At 47.2% G+C, this 21,055-nt stretch overlaps 2 protein-coding genes across 4 annotated transcripts; one reads left to right on the forward strand and one right to left on the reverse strand.

The window, feature by feature from the left end:
• Nucleotides 1-5,411: 5,411 nt before the first annotated feature.
• Nucleotides 5,412-9,709, forward strand: LOC120733514 (keratin, type I cytoskeletal 50 kDa-like). 2 transcript variants are annotated; one of them, XM_040031773.1, is made up of 9 exons: nucleotides 5,412-5,722; nucleotides 5,753-5,980; nucleotides 6,729-6,811; nucleotides 7,371-7,527; nucleotides 7,599-7,760; nucleotides 7,840-7,965; nucleotides 8,498-8,572; nucleotides 8,658-8,803; nucleotides 9,385-9,709. In XM_040031773.1, exons 1-9 carry the CDS (start codon nucleotides 5,492-5,494, stop codon nucleotides 9,455-9,457), a joined length of 1,281 nt encoding a protein of 426 aa, XP_039887707.1. In that variant the 5' UTR covers nucleotides 5,412-5,491; the 3' UTR covers nucleotides 9,458-9,709. The 2 variants fall into 2 exon arrangements, with proteins under 2 accessions (XP_039887707.1, XP_039887706.1); XM_040031772.1 differs by having other exon boundaries at nucleotides 5,413-5,980.
• A 580-nt stretch (nucleotides 9,710-10,289) lies between these two features.
• si:dkeyp-113d7.1 (uncharacterized protein LOC407709 homolog) lies at nucleotides 10,290-20,658 on the reverse strand. 2 transcript variants are annotated; one of them, XM_040031771.1, is made up of 3 exons: nucleotides 20,462-20,658; nucleotides 18,189-18,892; nucleotides 10,290-13,307 (listed from the first exon to the last, which is right to left on the reverse strand). In XM_040031771.1, the coding sequence occupies exons 2-3, from the start codon at nucleotides 18,660-18,662 to the stop codon at nucleotides 12,183-12,185; spliced, it is 1,599 nt and encodes a 532-aa protein (XP_039887705.1). In that variant the 5' UTR covers nucleotides 18,663-18,892; nucleotides 20,462-20,658; the 3' UTR covers nucleotides 10,290-12,182. The 2 variants fall into 2 exon arrangements, with proteins under 2 accessions (XP_039887705.1, XP_039887704.1); XM_040031770.1 differs by lacking the exon at nucleotides 20,462-20,658 and adding an exon at nucleotides 20,204-20,363.
• Nucleotides 20,659-21,055: the final 397 nt, after the last annotated feature.

A 21,055-nucleotide genomic window follows, 5' to 3' on the forward strand; every position in this document is an offset into this window, starting at 1 on the left:
TTTTACCTTTAAACTGTCTCTTTTCCCTCAAGCTGCATTAAACACTGTGGACTTACGCGTCCTATGGCGAGCTGAACCAATGTCATGTTCTAAGTTAAATCCAACAGTGCCACAGTTTGTACGGGACAAGTGTCAGTTGTCTTCCAGCGCATTGATGAAACTTTGTGCATCTTTAGGCGAATCAAACTTGTGTTCAGTGCCATTGTGATTCAGCACAAGCGTCGCTGGGTAGCGCATTCTGAAGCGGATGACCTTGTCAATTAAGGTTATAACGTTTCTCACGGATCGCGTAGGAAAACTTCTGGTGTATAAAGATCCGCTGTCCGTCGTAGTGAAGTTCCGGGGCCGCTCTCACTGCTGCCATGATCTGCGGTTTGTCTCTGGAGTTGTGGAGCTTAATAATCACTGGTCTGGGGTGAGCACCCCGCGGGCCGAGGCCCCGGGGTGCACGGTCAATTTTAATGCGGGCTTTACCCGTGGAGCTGTTCCTCAGCCAGGCTTCAAAAAACTGAATAGCACTCTCACCCTCCGCGCCTTCTTTCAGATTAATAATGCAGATGTCGTCGCGCCTACTGCGGTTCTCTAAATCATCCAAGCTTTTTGCCATGATCCAGGGGCGATTCTAGGATCAGAGCTTTGGGGGTGCTGAGCACCCAGAGAGCTGCCCATCCAGGCAAGATAAACTTTACTCATCACGATGAGCCTTCTTCCCCGTCTCTGTCAGTCCCTGCACCCCTAAATGTCTCCAGTTGTCCCGAGTTCCCTCTGTTCCTCCCTGTCCTCATCATCTGTTGTCTTCATCTCCGTTATCACTCATCATAACTTTACCATCTCTGTGCAAGTCTGCAAATTTCTTTATTAAATCATAAGATTCTTAAATTCATCAAGTCTCTCTGTGCCTGGGTCCTCGTCACAAAACATGACATCACTGTTTTGTACATTTTAACACAATTTAATCCCACATTTGTGAAAGAAAAGCAAAACACTTTTTTGAAAAGTCTGTAACAAAACCATCAAATCTGATCAAGGTTATTTAAATGCTGCAAAAGAAGAATGGATTGGAATTTAAAAAATAAAAACTGATGATGAAAATGATGCTCAGTAAAAAGTAAACTGAGAGCATTTTTTGGACAGAGATTCACTTTTAAAGTGTTCGTATAATATAATACAGATATATAAAAAATACACTCCAAAACTAGAAGAGTCCTTGAAATGTGCAAAATATTATTAAAAAATTAGATAAATGGAGACACCTTGGCCTCTGGTACAATGTATGAAAAGATCTTTACTGCACTTCCACGGCTCTGCAGATCTTTTCTTTTCTTTTAACCTATGTGGCCTCACCTTGAGGTTGGCAAATCTGTCACATTTTGGTGGTCAAGTCTCTCAAGCATCTCTTTCTCAACTGACATCACAGCCAGGTGCTGGTGTCGGCTTTGACCCATGGTCCTTCTCAGCCAGGTATGGAGCTGACTTAAGACACTAAAAGACCTCTCACAGCTACAGCTGCTAACTGGGTTTGTTAGGGCAACCTGAATAACAATTTTCAGTGTGGTGAAGCTCTGATTATCCAGAAGACTGTACAATGTTAACATATCTGGGATGGCACCAGCTTCACTCTTGAGCTTCAAAAAGTCTTTGGCAACCGTGACTTCCTCTGACTGAAGCTCAGTATGGTAATGCAGTGCTGGGCTGACAACCCAGTTTGTTTAGCAGACTCTGTACAGCAGCTTTAATATAGGGAGGACACAACTTCCAGATTGTACGAGTAAAATTAGTTTGTTTGTTTTTTTTCCTTTGCCGGTTTAACAGTTTCTGTTGTGCCTGTCACTGCTCCCTGTCTGCGTCCTTACCTGGTTCTTCCTGACCTTGTACTTTCTCCTCACGTTCCCTCTTTCCTCTCTCCCTCTTTGGACTCACAATCATACACAAATAGATTGTATTCAATTAGATTAAAAAATACTATTAAGATCACTAATAAATAAAGTCCTCTCTCAGTGTACTTTCAACCAAAAGGCAAATAACCAAACCACATGTACATCTAATAAAAGATATAAATATTGAAACACTGATCCAACATTATCCTTTATTGACGGATCATTTGATTTTACACTTTTACCTGAATGTGGCTCCTGTTTTTGAAAAAACTTCCTCATATCCATTATGAACCTGGCTGTCTCTACACACACACACACACACACACACACACACACACACACACACACACACACACACACACACACACAACAGCAGTTATAAGGTTAATGGGAATCCAGTCAGTTAGCTAGTTAGTACCTTGGGTTTAATATCGGCACATATGACAAAATAAGCAGTTTCTCTCATTACATTTCAAACAGTTGTAGCAACAGTGGTAACAACAGCAGGCTACAGACAATTCTAAGTTTTAGATTTTAAATAGGCTGTATACATTTCAATGGGAGCAACAGGACGGATTGTAGGGCAGCAAACATCGTGGGGAAACAGGTTTCCCACACTGCAGGTTACCTGGTGTCATGTTTTTCAGCTAAAAAGAAACATGCCGACTCCTACCAACTATATAAAGAGTAACGCAAGGTTAAAGGCAGCTAACGTCCTGTTTTAAGCCAGGCTCTTCCACCTCCGCTCCGCTGCATCTCAGCCACCATCCTCTGGCAGCAACGGCGCTAGAGCCAGAGCAGGGGAGAGCTGGAACAAACCATTTAGGGAGGGGGGGTATCTATACTTTTGTTGTTAAAATGTTCCATCTCAATTAAGTACTGTATGCTTTTTGTATTTTTAGTAGCGTGTCCCACAAACAGCAAATATTGTCAAAAAAAGTAAGAAGTCTTTGGGGGTGCTTTGATTCATTTTGGGGGTGAAGCACCCCCCAAAAATGGGCTAAAATCGCCCCTGCCATGATCTTAATCTTCTCCTCAGCTTCAGCCAGTCTTCCCGCGAGGTCAGTCACCCTGTCTTCCTACATCTGAGATTCTCTGCTCTGCCTCCGCGATGCGTTTGGAGACGTTTTCCAGCGAGGACGAAATTTTCTCCAGTGTCCCAGACAGTGTAGACAGTTTTTGGTCAATTACCTCGCTGATGCTATTAGTCACCTCACGGACGAGAGCTGCGGTGTCCACCGGGCGGCCGTCGTCTTTCGAGTCTGTATCTTTGTCTCTTTCGACATTACTTGTTGTCCAAAAAGCGTATTTAGGGCTGTTGCGTATTCCCAAAACTCTCAGTCAGTAGTTTAGATAAAAATATAGACAATAGTGCGCATTACACTGTAACAGATACAGGTGGCAGCGGGACCACAGTGAAAGCACGTCTTCTAGCCAGCCATCTTCACAGGAAGTCCTGTTTTAATTGATTTAAAGTTCTAAACAAGTTTTATATCTTTCTAGTTTGTTTTTGCTGCTTTTGGTGGCTTCCACAGAAAATGAACTAATTATTATTATATTTGTGGGTACTGAATGGTCCTGTGTTGGAGCTGACCTGTGCATTGAGGGCCCCACTGCCACGCCCACTGGAACCTGAAGTGTGATAATCTCCTCTCTGACTCCATTAAAGCTGAATTTATGGCTGAGCTGTTGGATTGCACTCACCTGCACAGGTGTACTTGATAAAGTGCTGAGTGTATATGTTGCTTGCTGTGAGGTGGAGGCTGAGCTGCAGAGGTTAACTTCACACAGAGTTTATACAACAAAGAGCGCTTCTATGTGACAAAAGAGAGTCACTAAGATGCTGCTCTCCATGACGATCCTACAAACAGACGCTAAGCCGGGGGCGTTTTCCCACAGTGAGCACCTTAAATAGGACGCTGACAGGTGATAGATGAGCGCTGGGTGCCAGAGGGCATTCCAGCTGCTGTCATCATCCAACTGAAGACTCTTTGTGCTGAGTGATGGAACACGATATTCACTTCATGTTATATAAAGTTATAGCATGCAGGCCAGAGGCACCGATGTAATCACACCTTCATACCTTTGAAAAACAGAATCTGATGGGTTTCTGCAGATGTGACTGTAAAGTGGTGAAAACATGACATATTAATGCACTCTGCATGTTTTCCTCTAAACCATGTTTTTATGCGTAAAATGCTTTTCCACACACGCCCATTTCAACCCAACTGTGTTTACTTCAATACAGACTCGACGGCAGCTTTGAAGCTGAGAAACTAGTTCATACATTTATTACTTCCAGGCTGGACGACTGTAATTCATTATTATCAGGAAGTCCTAAAAACTCCCTGAAAAGCCTTCAGCTGATCCAAAATGCTGCAGCAAGAGTCCTACTAGAAAGAGAGAGCAGATTTCTCCTGTTTTGGCTTCCTGTTAAATCCAGAATTCAAAATCCTGCTCCTCACATACAAGGTCTTAAATAATCAGGCCCCATCTTATCTTAATGACCTTGTAGTACCATATCACCCTATCAGAGCACTTCGCTCTCGCTCTGCAGGCCTACTTGTTGTTCCTAGAGTATTTAAAGTAGAATGGGAGGCAGAGCCTTCAGTTTTCAGGCCCCTCTTCTGTGGAACCAGCTTCCAGTTTGGATTCAGGAGACAGACACTATCTCTACTTTCAAGATTAGGCTTCAAACTTTCCTTTTTGCTAAAGCATATAGTTGTCCTTGTCCTGTCTTCCTGTCCCCAGGACTCGACCCCAGAGAAGCAGAAGAAAATGGATGAAATGAATATGAATTAATTCTGCTGGAAGTTTTTAAAATGAGAGTCTATAGGACTGACTCACTGCTGGAGCTTCTAGTGGATGTCAGAGGAACTGCAGGCTTAGGGAGGGGCAGCTGTGTGTGTTGATGGATGTAACGAGTGTAACGGGAAAGAAGCAAAAATTCCCCTCAAACAACGAGAGGAGAAGTTAATAATGGAGGAATGTGCTCTCTGTGTCTCTGCAGATCAGCTGAGGATCTGCAGAGCAGCCGGGTCAGGACGAAGATTTGGTCTCAGCTGCTGTCGTGTTCAGACAGATAACATGGAAACATGAAGCCTCTGAGCTCTGCCGTGCCTCACATGGAAAACGTCTCTCCCGTTTGTGTCTCATGAATCAGAATCAGAGAGACTTTATTGATCCCAGAGGGACACTGAGCGGTCACAGCAGCACACATACAACAAATGCCAAGCATTCATATAACATGAAGTGTAGAAACAGAGATATCAATAGATACATATTGAGCTACAGATATAGGGCTAAACATGAATATACATAAAAATATAAAAGGACAAAAATATGTGTGTAAATATATGTCATGGTGTGCAAAAGTGCCGAATGAAGTCGGAGAAAAGAATTCAAGCTGGAGGTAGGACATTGTGGACCGCGGCCCTCCCCTCCAGCCCTGCCCTCCCCGACCCTCCCCCCTAACCCTGCCCCTGTACCTGCAGTTCAGCCCACCTGAGAAGCTTTAAAAGCAGCGACCTCCTCACTCTCTCCTCACTTCTCTCCTGCTCCTTCCACCGGAGAAGACAGACTGACAAGCACCTCCTCTTTTCTGCTCCATCACTATGGCTACCATGATGCTCTCACGAGGCTCCATCGGCGGAGGCTTAGGCAGCAGCCGTTCATCCAGAAGCATGAGCTCGTACAGCGTTGCTGGAGGAGGCAGTAGTGTCAGGGTCTCACAGGCCGGGAGAACCTTCGCCGCTGGTGGCGGCCTCGGTGGAGGAGCTGGTGCAGCTTTCAGTGCGGGTGGAGGTGGAGGATTTGGTGCAGGTGCAGGTGGAGGATTTGGTGCAGGCTTTGCTGCAGGTGGAGGATTTGGGGGTGGCTTTGGCGGAGGAGCAGGGATGGACGACAGCGTCATCGGCAACGAGAAGTTCACCATGCAGAACCTGAACGACCGTCTCGCCAGCTATCTCGCCAAAGTGGCGTCGCTGGAGAAGGCCAACGGCGAGCTGGAGCTGAAGATCAAGCAGTTCGTGGAGACGAAGGCTGGCCCGGCCGCCAGGGACTACAGCGCCTTCTACGCCACCATCGCCGAGCTGCATGCCAAGGTGAGGAAACGGGGCAGATGGTGTTCAGGGGTCTCCGCTCCTATTGGTCCACATTTTAAAGTTTACATTTATGAAATCACATAATGTTTTATGAAAAGACATAAAAATAAAGTTTGAAATTGCATGGAAGCTCAAGTGAACAATGTTTTGTTGTGCCTAAAAAAACTCATATTTAAAGTTGGAGAAAACCTACATTTGATTTTTCTTTTTTTTAACAAATCCACTCACAGTGCAGTCCAGAAAGATGTTTGCACTGCTGGGGCTTCATTCATACTTTTACAATTTAAAAAAAGCACTCGAACCTTCTGGTGATTTTGAGAAAGAATAGAAAACCTTTGTAATCACAGCAGCTTTTGACCGAGAGGCTGGAAAGAAGAGTAGTGTCAGTAATCTGGTGGGAGGCTCCCAGTGAGTGGATGGAAATCTGAGGTGAACCACACCTGTGTGAGAGTGCTCCGAGTGAAGCAGCCACGCCCTCCAAGACTGATGTCACCTGTAAACCAGTCACTTGTTTTTGGTCTTCGTTTGGCTCCAACAGGAAACACGAGCTTTGGTTTTTCACATTAAAGCAGCTGCTGCGACTGATGGGCGTGTTACGGCGTGAGGAGATCTGATTGGCTTTGTTGTTATTCTCTGTAATGTTTGATTTATTAACCCTTCTTTATTGAATGGCATCATCTGATTAGCATTATTGATAATCTACCATTGATTGATTTCCCTTTTTTTGTGGCTCTGTGCTGGTTTTCAGATCCAGGATGCCATCATCGCCAAAGGTACCGTCATGTTGAACATCGACAACGCCCGGCTCGCATCAGACGACTTCAGGTTGAAGTCAGTGGCTCCTTTTTTTCCTTTTATTTCTCTTCCTGTGTTCTTTGTACTTTCTTGCTGCTGTTTTCTTCTGACAGAAAAATGCTCTGAAATAGACGTCCTGACAGTGAAAACCTCCCTACTGTGATATTGCCTCTCTTCAGCCCCTTCTGCTGTCTGCTGGTAGAAAAACATCAAGAACAGACAAACTCCTCAGTCTGATTTTTTGATTTTCTCTCATCCAGAAAAATCATCGTCCAGCAAGAGCAAAAATTAGACTTAGATTAGATAAACATGAGAACTCATTGGAGCTCATTTGTTAGAATTTAAAGATGATTTTAGCAGATGTTTCTCAGAAAGTCTAGGATTCACTTCTTTTCATTAAAGTTTATTTGAACATTTAACTGTTTAATCCGTAGAAACGAGCCTCAAGATTACTAAAAGAAAAAAATAGAGTTCTGGTTTTTGTCTTGAAATCAGCACAAACACCAAATGCTGATAAAAGTTATTCACAGAATTGTTGTTTGGATTTTATTCATCAGAACTAACCCATTATTTTCTGCGTCTTTAACTTTAACAGGTACGAGAACGAGCTGGGGATGCGTCAGTCGGTCGAGGCCGACATCGCCGGGCTGAAGGCGCTGTTGGGAGAGGTGGACGTGGCCAAGACTGACCTGAACATGCAGATCGAAGCCCTGACAGACGATCTGGCAAGCATGAAGAAGAACCACGAGGAGGTAAGCAGATCCGTCTCACACGCAATCTTAAAACATGCTGGTATCCTTAGCCCCGCCTCCCTGTCCTTTAGGACCTGGTGTCCATGCGCACTCAGATGAGCGGTCAGGTGAATGTGGAGGTGGACGCTGCTCCTCAGCAGGACCTCAACAAAGTCATGGAGGAGATCAGAGAGCACTACGAAACCGTCGCCGCCAAAGCGCTCAAAGACGCAGAGGGCTGGTTCCAGGCCAAGGTACGTCAGCTTTCTGCTATTCAACAGAAACCTGCAGCAGCTTGTTTTTGTTCACTACTTCCTCTTCTTCTTCTTTCAGTCGGAGGTCCTCACCAAGGAGGTGGCAGCCACAGAAATGACACTGAAGACATCAACCGTGGAAGTAAAGGAAGTGAAGAGTCAGCTTCAGGCTCTGGAGATTGAGCTCCAGTCTCAGCTCAGCATGGTGAGATGAACCGTTTAACTCATAATTACATCAATACATTTTTAATAATAACGAGAGCAACTTATTAAAAATGTCAAACGGTTAATGATGAGCTTGAATATCAGTGGTCCAAGCATCGAGCCCTATGAGCAGATAACATACTGTTAGCTAACATTAGCCAGAGGAAAGCCAGCTAGGGGTCAGTTCTGATCCCTGAAAATAAACAAGAATACAGCAGCCACCAGTCTCTCTAATGTTAGTGCCGGAGGCTGCTGGACAGAGGGAGTTAGAAGAGGGCACAGAGGGGTCCTCATTCAAAATGTCAAAGGACAAAGTCAAAGAACAGGAATTGTGAGGGTACTAAGTTCTGGGTTTTAGAAAATCCTCCCTGGGGAGTAACATCAGGCTGGTTCAGTTACATCTTCACATCGTGGCCTCGTTTCCTCTGATTCCTAAAATCCTGAGTCGCAGAGAGGTGGCTGAAATGTAGCCCAATGTCACGACCTCATCCACAGGTAGAGCTTCTGTCTCTGACCTGCTCGTGTTTTTACAGAAAATGTCCCTTGAAGCCCAACTCGCCGAAGTCCAGGGCAGCTACGGCATGAAGATGGAAGGATTCCAGATGAGGGTGAGTCCTGCTCTCATGGGGTCGCATCCAAATGTTCCGTCAGCTGCTTTCAGCTTTTACACTCACACCGGGTTCACCTGTGCAGGTGAGCAGTCTGGAGGAGCAGCTGGTGCAGCTCAGAGCAGACCTGGAGAGGCAGGGACAGGAGTACCAGATTCTCCTGGACATCAAGACCAGACTAGAGCTGGAGATCGCCGAGTACAGGAGGCTGCTCGACGGAGAGGGAGGCGGGTAAGAAGAGCTCACCAGGACGGCCTCAGCTCTCTGTGGCCCTGCTCTCTCCTCCTTCTCCTTACAGAGGTTACTTGGAAAACTTAAATATACAGAGGAAATATCCTTAGTTTTAGTGTTACCATCGGCTGCTAACATTAGTTCAATCTGGAAAGTCCTGATCAATGTACCTTCAATGGTACATTGTGTAATTCCCCTCTGCAAAATAGAAGTAAACTGTTCACCACAGTTTTCTGAATATGCAGAATTTAAGCTGCTCGTTAGCTTTGAAGAAAAAGAGTGTTTATCTAAGGAGCCTGACAGTGTCCAAACTCACATTCATGTTCCTCTTCCTCTCCTGCTGGTCACAGGAAGTTGCACTGCCTCTTTGTGCCCTCTTGTGGTGCAAACTGGCATTACACAAAACCACGGTCTGGCACTCATTTTTACTTCAGTTTGCAGACGTTTCGGCTTCTGCTCATTTTGGTCAACTGATGTTGGAAACTTGGGAGTTGCACTACAGCACCTACCTGTAAACGTGTGAGCGGGTTCTGCTTTTCAGACGAGCATCTCTGACCAGCTTTGTCTCATTTCCCACGCAGATCTTCGCTCTCCTCCTCTACCTCCACCACAACCAAAACAATTATCACAAAGGTTGTGGAGGAAACCATCTGAGGCCAATCACGTGTCTGCCTGCCCGGGGTTGGAGTCGGATCTCCACCTTTCTTCACCTTCCTGCATGCTGGGCGAGTGCACACCTCCACCTGAAGATCGCTTCTCACCTTCACAGGAAACCACAGGCGGTCTAAAGATGGAGGGTTTGTGAGGGGAAGCATTTTCTTGGCTTATGCTGGTGAAACTTTACTGCTGTGTTTGCAGGTCTTCTGTGTTCCGCTTCAACAAATAAAACGCAACAAAACTCAAAAAGTGTCTGAAATTAATGTCTGTGCTCACAAACTTCCGCGTTACTCAAACGAAACGTCTTTATTCTCAAACATCAACCAAAGGCAGTAAAAAGTATTTTTAAAACACCTTCACATCCTTTTCACCTCATAGCAACCGTTTCTTCTGCTTCATGAACTGAAATTCAAAACATACATCTTTGCATCAGCTGTTAAAGAAATTGATCACAGTAAGATGAATTCTAAAAACTACTCCAGCTTATTATTCACAATCATCCATATTTTTATGGCACAGCTCTTACTCTGAGAAGGTGGGTACCTGTAGGATGTTTCAAAAACTAGTTCTCAGCATTTTTGCTGGACATGTTTCGGTGTTAGAGACCGAACAACAGCAGCTCCTACCTGCAGTTCCTCTGGTGTCCAGCAGAGGTAGCAGTGAGTCAGTCCCCATAGACTCCCATGTTAAAGCTTTTGAGTTTGTTTCCATACAACCTGTTTGGTCTCTAGATAACCCCCACTTCTTCATGACTCTGTGAGGACGGCAGACTTCCTGTTTCTGAAAACAAGCCGACACATTCCAGCAGAAACAGACGGAAACTGAAACATGTATCATTAGTTTCTTTATTAACTTTCTTCCAGTACAAGATGCTCAATTGCCTCCACCTTTTGTTTCTCTTTTTTTAACTTTTATTACATTTTATTTTGTAAGAATTACATAATCAATAGATTTGTACACAGTGAGCGATCTAGACGGGGGGGGGGGGGTTGGGCTCCTTTGTGCTGATGATGAATTTTGGTCCTCTGGAGCCCAACAACGCTAAAAACTGACTTTAACAAATTATTAAAATAATAATAATAATAATAATAAACCGTCACGTGATTATCATCAGCAACAAAAAGACGCCTGCCGTATCCCGATCAATCAATACTGCTCAATAAAAACGTGGAAAAGATCAAAGAGTTTAACAGTACATCCACATCCTGCGAGTACCCACACCTGCAAGTAAAATACTAGTAAACTGGCAGGAAGTACTCTCACCTGAGTTTAAGTACTTTGACTGCCAAAAACACAAATGGACGAACCTGAAGAGGTCAGACCCCGTTCACCGAGAAATGCCACGTTTCTTCTTTTCACATAAAAACTACAACGCTGTAACAGAGTCGGTCCAAGGTCAGATTCACGCGAGCTCACAGACACGAACGTCGTACACTTATGAGAATACTGAAGGCTCTGTTAGGGGCTTCATGTTGCAGCTGTGGCTCAACCTCATGACCCACTACACCCGTTTATCGCCCACAGGGTTACCCTCGAGAATCAATGAGGAAAATCAAAACTGGAAGAACAGCGAGCTTCCCTTTCCACGAGCGGGATCGCTGATCGCTCTGCTGTCAGTGAACGCCATGCATTCAAGTCACCGCCGGCTGACAAGCATGAGAGAAAGAAAACAAAAAACAAAACACAAAAAACTAACACTCCCCCGGCTGGACAGAATAGGCACAGAGATTCCACCGAGTTTCAAAATAAAAGCCTAGTGTAGACCAAACCATTCCAGCTAGTTTGTAGGTTTTACTACAACAGCAACACTGTAAAAAGTTACGGTTCCTGTAAAAAAAAAAAAAAAAAAAAAAAAAAAAAAAATAGGAGGGGAAAACTAAGAAAACAGTCGACCATCAATCTGATGACTGTTTGTCAGCCTGGCTACAGAGCTGAAGAGAAACCTGGGGTTGTTCTTATTTTCTTCAATCAGTGATGAATAGTAAGATGTTCTGGCTTTGTGGAGGGCTTTCTTATAAAGCAACAAACTATTTCTCCAGGCTGATCTCTTTGCAGGGACGGTGGAGAGCGCAGCAGACTCGTGAGATATTTCACAGAAACCTGAATGAATCAGAACTGCAGCCGATATTGTTCGGGTCACATAGATTTAAGTTACAGAGGAAGGATAAAGCTTCCATCAGTTATCAGCGACACCACAGAGCGACTGGACTACGAAGCCCGATTCTAGTGCGCTGTGGAATGGGAGGCTGGGATTTTGGACCTTTTCGTGTTCCTTTAGAGCGTACTGAGATGGCGTTTCAGTGCCGTGAGTGTGCAGTTTTCGGTAAACGGGGTCACGGTCTGTCAGGAACTGCTGGTCTGAGTCAGTAAAAAACAGGAAATACAAAAATGAAGTACTCAAACTGTTGGTCTCTTAAGTATTTGTGCTTGTTAAGGTCTCCAAAAATAAGTCCTGGTACTCTACAGTCAGTCCAGTTTAAAGATTATCTACAGCCCCACCCACCCGCCACCCCAGACACACGGTATATAACGTGTACGCACACACAGACACTTGCATAAGAGCAAATGCGTCAGTCCGCCCTGCCCACAGATAAAATGCAAAAAGAGCACAAAAGGTATGAAAATGTAAGAAAAACTCATGAGGAAAAGCTTTATATATCGTATTTATAAAAAAAAAAAAAGGAATAATACTTTGTTTTTCCGGAGGTTAAAGGGTTTGCAGTTAACTACTGTCACTGCCCACGGCGCTGCTGCCGCCGTCACTGCTGGTGCTCGCCGTGTCCGCTCGCTCTCGCTTGTGGATCTGCTCGTGTGCTTTGAGGTGGCCCGACTGGCTGAAAGTCTTCCCGCACTGGGGGCAGGCGTACGGCCGCTCGCCCGTGTGGATCTGCTGGTGCGCCTTCAGGTGGCCGAGACGGCCGAAGCTCTTCCCGCACTGCGTGCAGCCGAACGGCCGCTCGCCCGTGTGGATCTTCTCGTGGGTTTTTAAGACGCCCGAGTTGCTGAAAGTCTTTCCGCACTGCGAGCAGGTGAAGGGCTTCTCGCCGGTGTGGATCTGGACGTGGTTGCGGTAGCTCGTCTCCTTGGTGAAGCTCTTGCCGCAGTGCTGGCAGCAGTACGGACGCTCGCCCGTGTGGCTCAGGTGGTGCGCCTTCAGCTCCTTGGACTGGCTGAAGCTCTTGCCGCAGGTGGTGCAGATGAACGGGCGCTCGCCGGTGTGCAGCCGCTGGTGTGAGCGCAGGTCGTCGGCTTTGGTGAAGCCTTTGGGGCAGTGGGCGCAGACGTACGGCTTCTGGCCTGTGTGGATGAGCTGATGCCGCTTGAGGTTGCCCGCCTGGCCGAAGCTCTTGCCGCACTGTGAGCAGGTGTACGGCCGCTCGCCCGTGTGTATGCGCTGGTGCGTTTTCAGGTTTCCCAGCGTGCTGAAGTTTTTCCCGCACTGCGTGCAGGAGAATGGTTTTTCACCCTGCATGTTGCGAGGTTTCCTCACCGTCGGGCTCTGCGTTTTAGTCGTGACCACCAGACTCCCTCCTGCCCTTCCTGCCGCCATCATCGCCTCCGTGGAGGACTTCCCCACGTGTGCGGGCTGCAGCTCGTACAGCGCCCCCCCTCCGAACTCAGCGTCCGGTTTGCCGATGCTGTCCAAGAGCAGGGAGTCGGGGCGGAGCTTGTTGAGCTCCGTGCGCAGCTCGGCCATGTGGATGGACTCGAGGCCGTTGTGCTGCAGGTGGGCGGACATGGCGTTGGTCTCGGGGTACTCCGACTTGAGCGCGCTCAGATCGGTGGTGTAGTAACACTGTAGGTCCACGTGGTGGTCCGACTTGATGTACTCCAGAGTGTCAGTGACCTGCAACAAGAAAACAGCTGCAGTCACATCTGCTCAACCTGAGCATCGAGCACATCAGGTCTGCTGACCAACATTTATTTGTGAAGAAGTTATTAACGTTAAACGTTAAAGGGATGGTTGGCTCAACAGAGCTCTGACTGTTTGTCAGCCTGGCTACAGAGCTGAAGAGAAACCTGGGTTGTTCTTATTTTCTTCAAACAGTGATGATTTCTTATAAAGCAACAAACCGTTTCTCCAGGCTAAATGATAAAGAACAGCAAATCAGCCTCTGATTTCTGGTCTGCTCTCAGCGACAAAACCTCAAGGAAGACAAGAACTGTGACCTTCAGCTGCTGATGCAGCAGATGTTCATGCACTCATGTTTGATGCTGTTCTGCTGTTTTCACACTGCTGCGTGTCTGTTCTCAGACAAATCTTTGCATTTCTCTGCTCTTTGTTGCTATTGCTCAACTGACTCTACAGTAAACTGCATGATAAAACACTACAGAGGAAGCATCACTGTCAGTACTAGACAGCATTAATGTGGGCGGGGATTCAATCACACCCTTTCTGTCCACACAGACCTGCAGCTTTTATGAACCCCCACTAGATCTGGGAAGACTTCCTACAAGACGTCAGTGTGTGTGGGACGTTCACATCATCCATCGCGAGCCTGAGATACCTCCATGGACGGCTCTTTGTGCACTTCCAGTTTGCAGGTGCTAGATTTTATACGCCTGTGCCACTCAGGCTTAAAAACACCTGAGCTCACAGAGGCGTGGCCCACACAGTGTGAGAATGACTATTGTGAATTCAGCTGTTTAAAAGGACAAATTTCACATGGCTGTGATAAAAACGCACTGAGAGAGTCTTGTGTGACCGACCTCCATGAAAGGCTGTCTGAGAGTTTCAGCCCTGATCTGCTTTCAGACCTCGGACAATGACGCAGCATCCTCACCACGATTCATCAAATAACTCGATTATTCAAACTAACAGTTTTTGCTTCGATAGCGAGAATGCCGACACGCTCGACTTCCTTCATTGCAGCCACCATGTGCTTCTTTAAAGGCGCTCACACACACACAGCCAAAACTAAGGCATGTATCTTATTTTAACATCAGTGTACTTGTAATTTCTTACTAAGATGTTTTCTTTAAAAGAAACATAGCAGATAAATACAAAATGAAATGTTTTTTTATAGGTAACACTGCATTTTCAAAGACAAAAGTATCCAATTACTCAATTAATCAATAGAATACTTGATTACTAAACTGATGGCTAGCCTCAGGGCTAAAGCTCAGGCTCTGCTTCATATTAGGGGTGGGCGATATAAACGATATACGATAGAAACGATATAAATTTGGCCAACGATAGAGATTTTGACTATATCGCTCTACCGCGATAGCGCATGTTGATGATGTCATCAAGCTGCGCCTGTTTTGGTTGAAAGCATTGCAGCGGCTACAACCATTATCATCTGCAAATTATGCCGGGCGACAGTCATAGCAAAGAGATGAAGCACTGTTGAAATATGGGGAAAGCCAAAAACTGCGCTTCCTCCACTTCCATAACATTGATTCATTAATGCTGAATTCTCTCGCAGCTGTTCTGTTCCCATGTTGTTGCAGTATATTAATAACTAACCTCGTATTGTGGATGAATGATCTCAGTTGTTCTCCTGACTGAAGTTTGCCCCGTGTACAGCATCCTGCTATGCGATTGCATTTGTCCCTGACCACCAGAATCTCTCACGTTAACTTTTATCAGTGGAAAAAAGTTGGCGTTCATCCTCCAGCTTCACTGTGCTAATGTTATGCTAACATAGCTGTGTCGCTAGCGATCACGTAGCACAACATTATATACCAGGTAGTCCAACTTCAGTAACCCTACAAACGTCACTGCTGTTTAGTTTTCTGTCTTCATTTATGTTGGAAGTGGTCGCAGAGCTGTACGTTTGAATTAGTTTCAAAAATCTCAGTCAGAACATGCTGTGTCATGTTTAGGTGGAAGCTAGCGAGCTAACTTCCTGCTAACTTCTAACTCCGTTAAATTTAATAACTTCTGTTTTCATGGATGTAAAACTTAATTGTTACACCCGATAAAGCAGCAACGCTGATAATTTAATTAAAGATGAAAGAATTCAGACAGTTTTTAACTCTGTGTGTTCGTTTGACTTTGGGACCTGAAGAGACGGAGTTTTGGACCCAGATTACTCCGTGAAGCTCCTCACCATGGCAGCCGTAATGCTCTGACAATCCATCAAGCAGTGCGGCTTACCAAAGCTGTACTAAAACATTTTTAACAGATTTCTGCCCAAATCGGTTCGAGGTCAGTAAGCACAACCAGAATTCATACATAAGGCACACTCTAGATTTTTGAGAACATTAAAGGATTTTAAGTCCTTATAGTGTGGAAAATACGTTATACAGAAGAAAAGAATATATTGTGATATATATCGTTACCGCACGTGCTTCAAATTATATCGCGATATGAATTTTAGGCCATATCGCCCAGCCCTACTTCATATTCAAATAAGTGTTCAGAATGACGCAGTGCGTGGTTTGTCCCTCTGAGCTGTTTAAATAAAGCTGTTTAAATGAGATAAACAGGAGTGGGATCAGCTCAGGTGTTTGCTTTAAAAGGATTTGCAGTCGTGAGCCTGATGATGAGGAGAAGCTGAGACTCCTCTCGGAGCTCCTCGCAGTGACGACTCCCAGCTTGTTATAACCTCAGCTCCCTCCATGCCACAGCAACAGAGCTGCAGCGGCTCACTGAGGTTCTTCCTGATCCGAGGAAAACAGCATTTTCTTACTGAGCAGCTTAAATGTGGAACCATCTACACAAAGAAGGAACCTTCATCATAAAAACATCATCATGAACACAGTGAAGGACCAGCGGAGGGAAGCCACTTCATGTTTTGGGTTATCTAAGATTTCCTCCATCGCTGACCCGACTCACAAAAGAGAAAAGTCACGACAACCATGTAAGACAGCAACACAACAGCAGACAGTACTAAACTGCAGAGAACCTATTATGCACTTTGACCAAGAGCCACAGCCGTCTGATTGGTAGGGAGACAACCAATCAGAAGGTCAGTGGACTGAAGTGCCCTCGGGCAAGATACTGAACCCAGAGTGTGAGAGTGGGAATGTTAGACAAGGTGATTAGGCACAGGAAAGCGTGTTTGTAAATGAGGGTTGTAGTAAAAAGTCAGATAATAAAAATCCAGATTATCATTAATTGTGTAGTGCAGGGGTGTCGAACTCCAGGCCTCGAGGGCCGGTGTCCTGCAGGTTTTAGATCACACCCTGGGTCAACACACCTGAATCACATGATTAGTTCATTACAACTTCAGGAGATTTAAATCAGCTGTGTTGGATCGAGGACACCGGCCCTCGAGGCCTGGAGTCCCCCATCCCTGTCATAAAGGAAGCACTGCGGCCCTTTCCTTCATATACAAACAGCTCTGACTCCAGGTCATCTCCAAAATGCTCTGATCTCCTAACACAGCGCTCTCCAACCTTTTTTGCGCCACGGACCGGTTTATGCCCGACAATATTTTCACGGACCGGCCTTTAAGGTGTCGCGGATAAATACAACAAAATAAAACTAGTACCGGTACCGAAAAAAAGAAGGTTTATTCATAACAGACGTGAAAAGACCCAGGAAAACCGAGTAAACGATCAAAACGATAACAAAATAACGCTGAAAACCAATAAAAACCAGACATTTCACACCTGAGCCTCAACTCGCGCGGCCCGGTACCAAACGACTCACGGACCGGTCCGAGGCCCGGGGGTTGGGGACCACTGTCCTAACAGGTTTCAACTTTGGGGATAAATCTTTGTTGGTAGAAATCACCAGAGTTCTGTGAACGTCATCACAGGAGCTTCTCTTAGTACAGCTGTCATCAGATCAGGTCCAGAGTCTCATAAAGGGAGAGCACGTCTAAAAACACTACAACTTCTCAAATATGGCAAAAATTAAACTCAGTTATTCAAGTCACAGTTATCACTTCGTTGTGTTGCTCTTACCACTTTTAATAACCTCTGTATGCTTTGGTTTACTCACAGGGCCTCCTCACACTCCTCTGACCCTCAGGTGTGCAACGAGTTACCTGCCAACCACACACCTGAGCTGACCCCTGGGCTCCTCCTGCTTTGGCAAAATTCTCAGGGTTGCAAATTTACTGAATTTTAATCTCTGCCGTGATTTTGTCTCCCCGCACTTAATTAAACACGATCAACCAATAGTGACAATTCATTCTTCCTACATGAGCCAATCACAGCTGTCCCCTGCACACCAGATTAAAGTCAGATAAACAAACAGACGCAACCAAAAGCCACAGCGGAAGGTGAAGCACTCGCAAAGGGCGTAACTGATTGGACCGTCCGACAAAACATGACAACCTGCAGCATAACGGCCGCACGAAGGCCGAGGAAAACAAGGCAGCAGCTGCAATCGTGAAGCCTCACCTCAGATGTCCATAAAGGTGAGAGCGTCCATCGCACTAACAGCATGAAGTGGACGCACACTCACAGCGCGCCTCGGATGGATCGCAAAACTTCTACGAAGATACCACCAACAACAAAACACACATCTTTATATAATATATTCAGACCTTTCAAACACAACAGAAGTAAAAAAAACAGCTTGGCGCTGACGGCGTCCGAGTTGGACTGAGCCTTTTACGCTGCTCTCTGACAGGATAAACAACCTCAGGGTTTCTGTTACATCAGCAGAACTTTAAATGGACTGTGGTGGGCGCTTTTATTCACAGAATGTGAAAAACTTTATTTATACCCAATTTATGAAGATACTTTGAAAAAGCACGAATGACAGTAACGATAATAACACAATAACAGCGTCGTCGCTCTCAGCTGCCGGCCTCTGGTGTTTTACCTGGGAGATGTAGTCGAACACTGAGCTCGGCTCATAGTGCAACTTGTAGTCCAGCTCTGTTACGTCACTGTGGTGAAACGGCCCCAGGTGGTGGTTCCCGTGGTTACCGTGATGCTCAGACTTGATGTAGTCGAGGCCACTGATCTCCATCTTGATCTGGTCCTGGCCCAGCTCGGCGGTGGACAGCGGCTGGATCTCTGACAGGTCCACGGTCCTGATGGGCTCCAGGTCACCGTCCTCCGGCTCGCTCTTCACGCACGGCAGCATCACCAGCGGCTCTGCGATCTCCGCCGCAAGTGAACTGAGCGTGGGCGTGGGACAGTCGGAGGAGAGGAGGGCCAGAGAGGGCGTCGGGGTTGAGCCGACGGGCCCGGCGCCGCAGTCCACCTGCAGGGAGGAGTCCAGCGGCAGGGGAGGCGAGCCGCATTCGGGGGGCAGGCCCAGGCTCAGGCACTCACTCTCCAAGTCTGTCATGGTGAGGGGGCGGAGCTAATCCTCCTCACCTGCTCCGTTTCAACACCTGAGGTATCGCTGAGGTTTGTAAAAGTCCTCCTCCTCCTCCACTCCCCTCCTGCTGGTGAAGTCTGCTGGCCCTCACAGGAGGAGGGGCGGGGGGTTGGGAGTCCCTGAGAGCGTCCTCTGGAAAACGATGACGTAGTGAAAGATCAGCCAGATGTCAGCAGGTACGGCTGACCATCACGAGCCTGTAGAGAGAAGACAGAGGAGTTGATTACCATGACAACAGCAGTTAAAGCCAATCAGAGTAACATGAGGAAACCCCCAACACTGCAGCACCTCTGAGCATGAAAGCCAGGTATGCAAGCATATTTTGAAACCAGGATTCCCCCCGCCCCCAGGGGCTTGAGGCCACCACCGTTAGTGTCCGGCCCTGGCGCCTAATGTGTGGCGACTGGTGAGACTCTACTGAGGTTTTGAGGCTGCACCTGCAGCATGAGCACGCCTGAAAAACTCTGAATAACTTTACAGCAAACATTTTTACACTTTCAGGGGAGCAGATACCAGATACCAATGTTAGAGATGACTCTTGGGAACATCCCTATAAACAGCTGCTGCGGTTCCGTTTCTGCACTGGTGCATGACAACAGTAAGACTGCAGTCAGCCGGTCACCGCCATCATGCAGACAAAGCTGATGTGGTGGCAGCTGTAAATGGGGCACAGGTCGGCCTGCAGAGGTGCGCTGTTTGCAGGAGCAGGATGTCATTAGAAGAGACAGTCAGCTGCTGCAGCTGTGTGTGTGCAGCGGCCTCCCACACACATGCACTGAAAAGTTTTCAGGTAAAGTAGAACAGCCGCTCTGTGCACAGTGCTGCAGCTTCCTAGCCTCCCTGCCGCTCAGGTGAACATTACCTGCGCTCCTCCCTTCCATATTACCTGTCACCCCGCGAGCACTCAGGTGGCCCCTCCACTCGCCACGCAGCCGCCGCACTGCCTGCCTCCCGGGCTGCTGGCGGTGGTTCTCCCCGGAGGTTGCTCCTCTCCGCTCTCGCTCTAACACCACATTCTTCGCCAACTCTGTACAACTTTTACTGCGGTTCGCACACACAAACCCACGGCTGCCAGTGGAAGGACACGCTCCGCAGCCGCCTCACAGCCCTACAAAGACGGGCAGGCTGCCATGTCTATCTGGCTGGCTGGCTGGCTGGCTGGCTAGCTAGCTAGCTAGCAGCTAGCCAGTGGCCATCTTGTTTATCGTCTGCAGCCTGCTAAGCTAGCGCGCTGCTGCTGCTGCTACTGCTAGCAGGGGGAGAAAGTGAGAGTGAGGCGGGGAGAGGGCGCAGCGGTTAGCCTGGCCCCTTCCCCGGGGTTCCGGCGCTACGGCGAGCGGCTGACATCGCAACACAAAAGGAGCACACAAACTACGGAGCCTGAGCGGCGGCACGGCGGTCATCGAGCGTCCGGCGGCGCGGTAAAACGGCAGGAAACCGAGCGGAGCGACGCGGCGGCGAGCGGCGCGGCGACGCCGAGCAGGCGGCCGATAACGGCCGGACGTTACCTGCGGGTGGTCCGCTTCATGGCCGGCTGGCTGTCCACCTCGGTTCGGCTCCGCTGCCCGTCACTCGTAGCTCACTCCGCCGGACCCGCCACGTCCACCTCGGCAGAACACCCGCCGCCTCGCCTCCTCTCCTCCCCTCTATCACTGACTAATTCCGCTCCCTCCCTCCTTCTTACCTTCCTTTCCTCCCTCCTTCCTCTCTCGCTTCTCCCCCCCCTTTCCTTCCTTCTCTCCCTCCCTTCTCGCTCGTGCACATACCCGTTCAGTCGGGTATGTAGGTAACTATGACAACGGTAGTAGGTGGGTACAGCTCTCGGTGTGTGCGCGCGCGGGGCGGGTATGCGCTCGCTACATTGTTGCAACACAGACACCGTCGTCCCCTCGCGCTCCCTTTGATCTCGGGTTGTTTCCATCCGCACGCGCCGGTGTGTTAATATGAATGAATAGGGAACAGCACGCGCCCGCAGAGCCGGGTCAAGGCGGTCAAGTGCAGGCGAGTGACGTCAGCACGTGTCCATGGGGTGGGCGTCTTTTTTTCTTTTTTTATTAAGGCGGGTATCAGCTGCTAAAACCCGGGTCAGCTAGCTGAACAAAAGCAGGTGGGCGTGTTTGAAAATATATTTCAAATAAAATACTTTTTTTCCTGCAAAAAATATCAAAAATTAGAGCGCGCCATGTGTCCTGCTACCAGTTCAGAATTTTACAGAAACAAGTTCAGGGTGTATGAAACAGCTGACATTCGCATAGTTGCCAGTAGGTGTATGTAAAACTTGAAATTTATTCAAAACCTTTTGAAATCAGATGACTCTTTCTGATAGACCCTGTATTAATGCAGAACTGTTTTTTTTTTAT

Source organism: Simochromis diagramma, unplaced genomic scaffold (genome assembly GCF_900408965.1).
Source record: "Simochromis diagramma unplaced genomic scaffold, fSimDia1.1 OVJJ01000228.1, whole genome shotgun sequence".
Lineage (NCBI taxonomy): Eukaryota > Metazoa > Chordata > Actinopteri > Cichliformes > Cichlidae > Simochromis > Simochromis diagramma.

What these genes read in the sequence shown, in the direction of transcription:
- LOC120733514 (XM_040031772.1), top strand. Translation starts at nt 5,492, where the DNA reads ATGGCTACCATGATGCTCTCACGAGGCTCCATCGGCGGAGGCTTAGGC. An exon ending in TCAGACGACTTCAGGTTGAA is followed by an intron (nt 6,812 to 7,370) that starts GTCAGTGGCTCC and finishes TAACTTTAACAG; the next exon opens with GTACGAGAACGAGCTGGGGA. An exon ending in TGAAGAAGAACCACGAGGAG is followed by an intron (nt 7,528 to 7,598) that starts GTAAGCAGATCC and finishes CCTGTCCTTTAG; the next exon opens with GACCTGGTGTCCATGCGCAC.
- si:dkeyp-113d7.1 (XM_040031771.1), bottom strand. Translation starts at nt 18,662, where the DNA reads ATGACAGACTTGGAGAGTGAGTGCCTGAGCCTGGGCCTGCCCCCCGAA. An exon ending in TGTTCGACTACATCTCCCAG is followed by an intron (nt 13,308 to 18,188) that starts GTAAAACACCAG and finishes TTCTTGTTGCAG; the next exon opens with GTCACTGACACTCTGGAGTA.